Source organism: Haliotis cracherodii, unplaced genomic scaffold, assembly GCF_022045235.1.
Source record: "Haliotis cracherodii isolate W230 unplaced genomic scaffold, xgHalCrac1.p SCAF_10, whole genome shotgun sequence".
Lineage (NCBI taxonomy): Eukaryota > Metazoa > Mollusca > Gastropoda > Lepetellida > Haliotidae > Haliotis > Haliotis cracherodii.
In genome coordinates, this window is record NW_027266265.1 from 12,439,588 (window position 1) to 12,442,816 (window position 3,229).

The 3,229-nt window shown below is 41.0% G+C and overlaps 1 protein-coding gene across 1 annotated transcript; it reads right to left on the bottom strand.

Moving 5' to 3' along the window:
• Positions 1-367: 367 nt before the first annotated feature.
• On the bottom strand, positions 368-2,386 carry LOC139448976 (variable charge X-linked protein 3B-like). The gene is made up of 3 exons (XM_071230477.1): positions 2,375-2,386; positions 1,202-1,680; positions 368-371 (listed from the first exon to the last, which is right to left on the bottom strand). The coding sequence occupies exons 1-3, from the start codon at positions 2,384-2,386 to the stop codon at positions 368-370; spliced, it is 495 nt and encodes a 164-aa protein (XP_071086578.1).
• Positions 2,387-3,229: the final 843 nt, after the last annotated feature.

The window sequence follows — 3,229 nt, forward strand, 5'->3', positions numbered from 1 at the left end:
GAGCACCTTGATTAAAACCATGAAAAGATTTGGAAAATATATGTTGACAAGGGTTGGCGGTGCACATGCTTTGCAAATCCTGCAATCGACCGAAATCTGCAGGACAGTTTACAAACCGGATTTCGATTTCGTTGCGCGATTTTGATTGGACTATGCATAGACACGTTAGCCCAACCAAAATCTAACTCCATATTACCAGCCTATTTCTGCAAGGGTGGAAACTGGACTTTTATTGTTAGTTAACTCCCTTGCCTCGGGAAGATGCGCCCGTATATAAGTAATGAACACTGACATTGTTTATAACGATAGTACGACTAAGGAACATTATTTTCAACTACCGTCCGCGCGATAGGGAACGACACACCGTCTATCTGCAACCAAGATTGTAACACATGTATACATATGTATTTTTCATCAAAAGATTTAAAGGGTAAAGATATTGTTTTCATCATATTTATTGTCGAAAAGGCATATTAATCAGACACAAGTTGTGAAACTTACATGGTGTTCTCAAGTTTACCCAATATAATTCATGAGCCTATACCGATAGTTAAAGGTAGAAGGTTAAACAAATCAATGCTACAGCTCAGATTACAAGGTTTTACCAATTAGGGCCGTACGGTAGGAAATAATTTGTTACATATGTTTCTGAACGAATGAATGTATGACTACAAACACAGAGTCACACTCCGGCGCAGTGGTGAATCAGCATAACACCACTGCCACAGGCAAATTTGCATATCCCGTGACCGGACTTTTCTCTTGTTTGTAAACAAACGCGCTTTTTCAGAATTCAGTATAGAACGGACTAATGCAAGTATTTTGGGGCGCTCTACATGTTGTTTTGCATGACAATATATTTATACATCAAAGTGACCGTATCGCTGGCTCTCCGTTGGGCTTCGATGAGGGCATTTATTTTGTTGGGTAAAACATGCCATCCATTCTCTCCAGGTGAAGTCTTTGATGAGGGAGAGAGCCATTCATCGTTAAATGTATTTGATTTAGTGTCAAAATCAACCAAAGCGCGACAATTCGCAAAGCGCGACAATTCGAAAACGCGACAATGTCCCTTCTAAGATTCCATAAGTGATTGAGTCGGGTTTTAGAAATATTCCAGCCGTATTAATGCAGAAAACAATGACGCTGGCCTTTACGCATTGTACCTTGTGGGGATTTTATGCCAGTGTAAAATACCCACAGTCCGATAGGATCCATTGTCAATGGCTCCTCGTAACTAACGTCCTTGGACAATGGTTGCTCGTATCTAACGTCCTTGGACAATGGTTCCTCGCAACTGAACTCCTTGGACACTGGCTCCTCGTAACTAACGTCCTTGGACAATGGTTCCTCGTACCTAACGTCCTCGGACAATGGTTCCTCGTAACTAACGTCCTTGGACAATGGTTCCTCGTAACTAACGTCCTTGGACAATGGTTTCTCGTAACTAACGTCCTTGAACAATGGTTCCTCGTACCTAACGTCCTCGGACAATGGTTCCTCGTAACTAACGTCCTTGGACAATGGTTCCTCGTACCTAACGTCCTCGGACAATGGTTTCTCGTACCTAACGTCCTTGGACAATGGTTTCTCGTAACTAACGTCCTCGGACAATGGTTCCTCGTATCTAACGTCCTTGGACAATGGTTTCTCGTATCTAACGTCCTCGGACAATGGTTCCTCGTAAATGAACTCATTGAATCATGGTGTCTCGTATCTCGGACAATGGTGCCTCGTACCTGACGTCCGAGGACAATGGTTCATCGTATCTAAGGTTCTAGGACAATGGTATCTCGTAACTAAAGTCATTGGACAATGGTTCCTCGTAACTAAAGTCATTGGACAATGGTTGCATGTAACTAAAATCCTAGGTTGTTGGTTGGTTGGTTTGTTGTATAACGCCGCACTCAGCAATATTCCAGCTATATGACGGCGGTCTGTAAATAATCGAGTCTGGACCAGACAATCCAGTGATTAATGTCATGAGCATCGATCCACGCAATTGGGGTCGATGACATGCATCAACCAAGTCAGCGAGCCTGACCACCCGATCCCGTTAGTCGCCTTTTACGACAAGCATAGTCGCCTTTTACGGCAAGGATTAAAATCCTAGGACAGTGGTTCCTCGTAACTAACGTATTAGGTCAATGGTTCCTCGTAACTAACGTATTAGGACAATGATTCCTCGTAACTAACGTTCTTGTTAACAACGCCCTTCGCCGGTCATTGATCCCTAACACATTGCGACTAGAGTATTGGTTACTAAGCGGACAGAGTATCCTGCCACAGTAGACCTTTATAAATTGGTGTCCGTAAGTATGTGTAGTCCGATGTTAATGTACTGAGCCGGTAAGCACGTGCTAATTAAATTTACCACAATTACCATCGCTTCCCCACTGGTGCCGAGAAGGCCTTATGACGAAGTAACAATGGTTTATGATGGCTTGTTGTCTTTGTCGAGAGTCCGATTTCAATGTTTGTGGGTGTGTCATGGACTTTATTTTTATACGATAGCTTGGTGACTAAGTTTGAAGTAATGGCAAAATAAACCAAAATGGTATCAACAGCATATGTATGACTTAAAGTTCAATGTGCAATTATTATCAGTGACATTTTGTTTCAGGATACATGATGATGATGATTGTTGTTTTTGTTGTTGATGATGATGATTGTTGTTGTTTTTGTTGTTGATGATGATTGTTTTTGTTTTGTTGTTTTGATGATGATGATGATGATGACGATGATGATGATGACACTTCAAACATTTTCCTAAATCACTGTGTATATATGATACACATATATTATATGATCGAACATCTTCGTCACCATTCGTTTAAGTCGTTTATTGATTCATGAATTCGTTTGCCTATATAATCTCTGTCGTGAAAGATAACACAGTCGCATCGTGTGCAGGAACTCATAAAGTACAGGACCCCCGAAGTGATGCCTTGCTGGAAAGGGGAACTAAGAGATCGATAAGTTGACTGCGTATAACGGCAGCAGGCTTTAGGTACATCGACCTTTTAATCAGGGGTGTGTGAGCTTGTTTAAGACAATTATATCGTGCAGTATATAAATAAAATATTAATATTAATATCAATATTATCCAGAGCTTCAAGGCATACATTATGACACTCTCAAAGGTGGACCCAGACATTTTGTTTCAGGACTCACAATATCCAGCATGGCCAGTGAAAGATTTATATTGATTAATATTTTTTAAATCTGG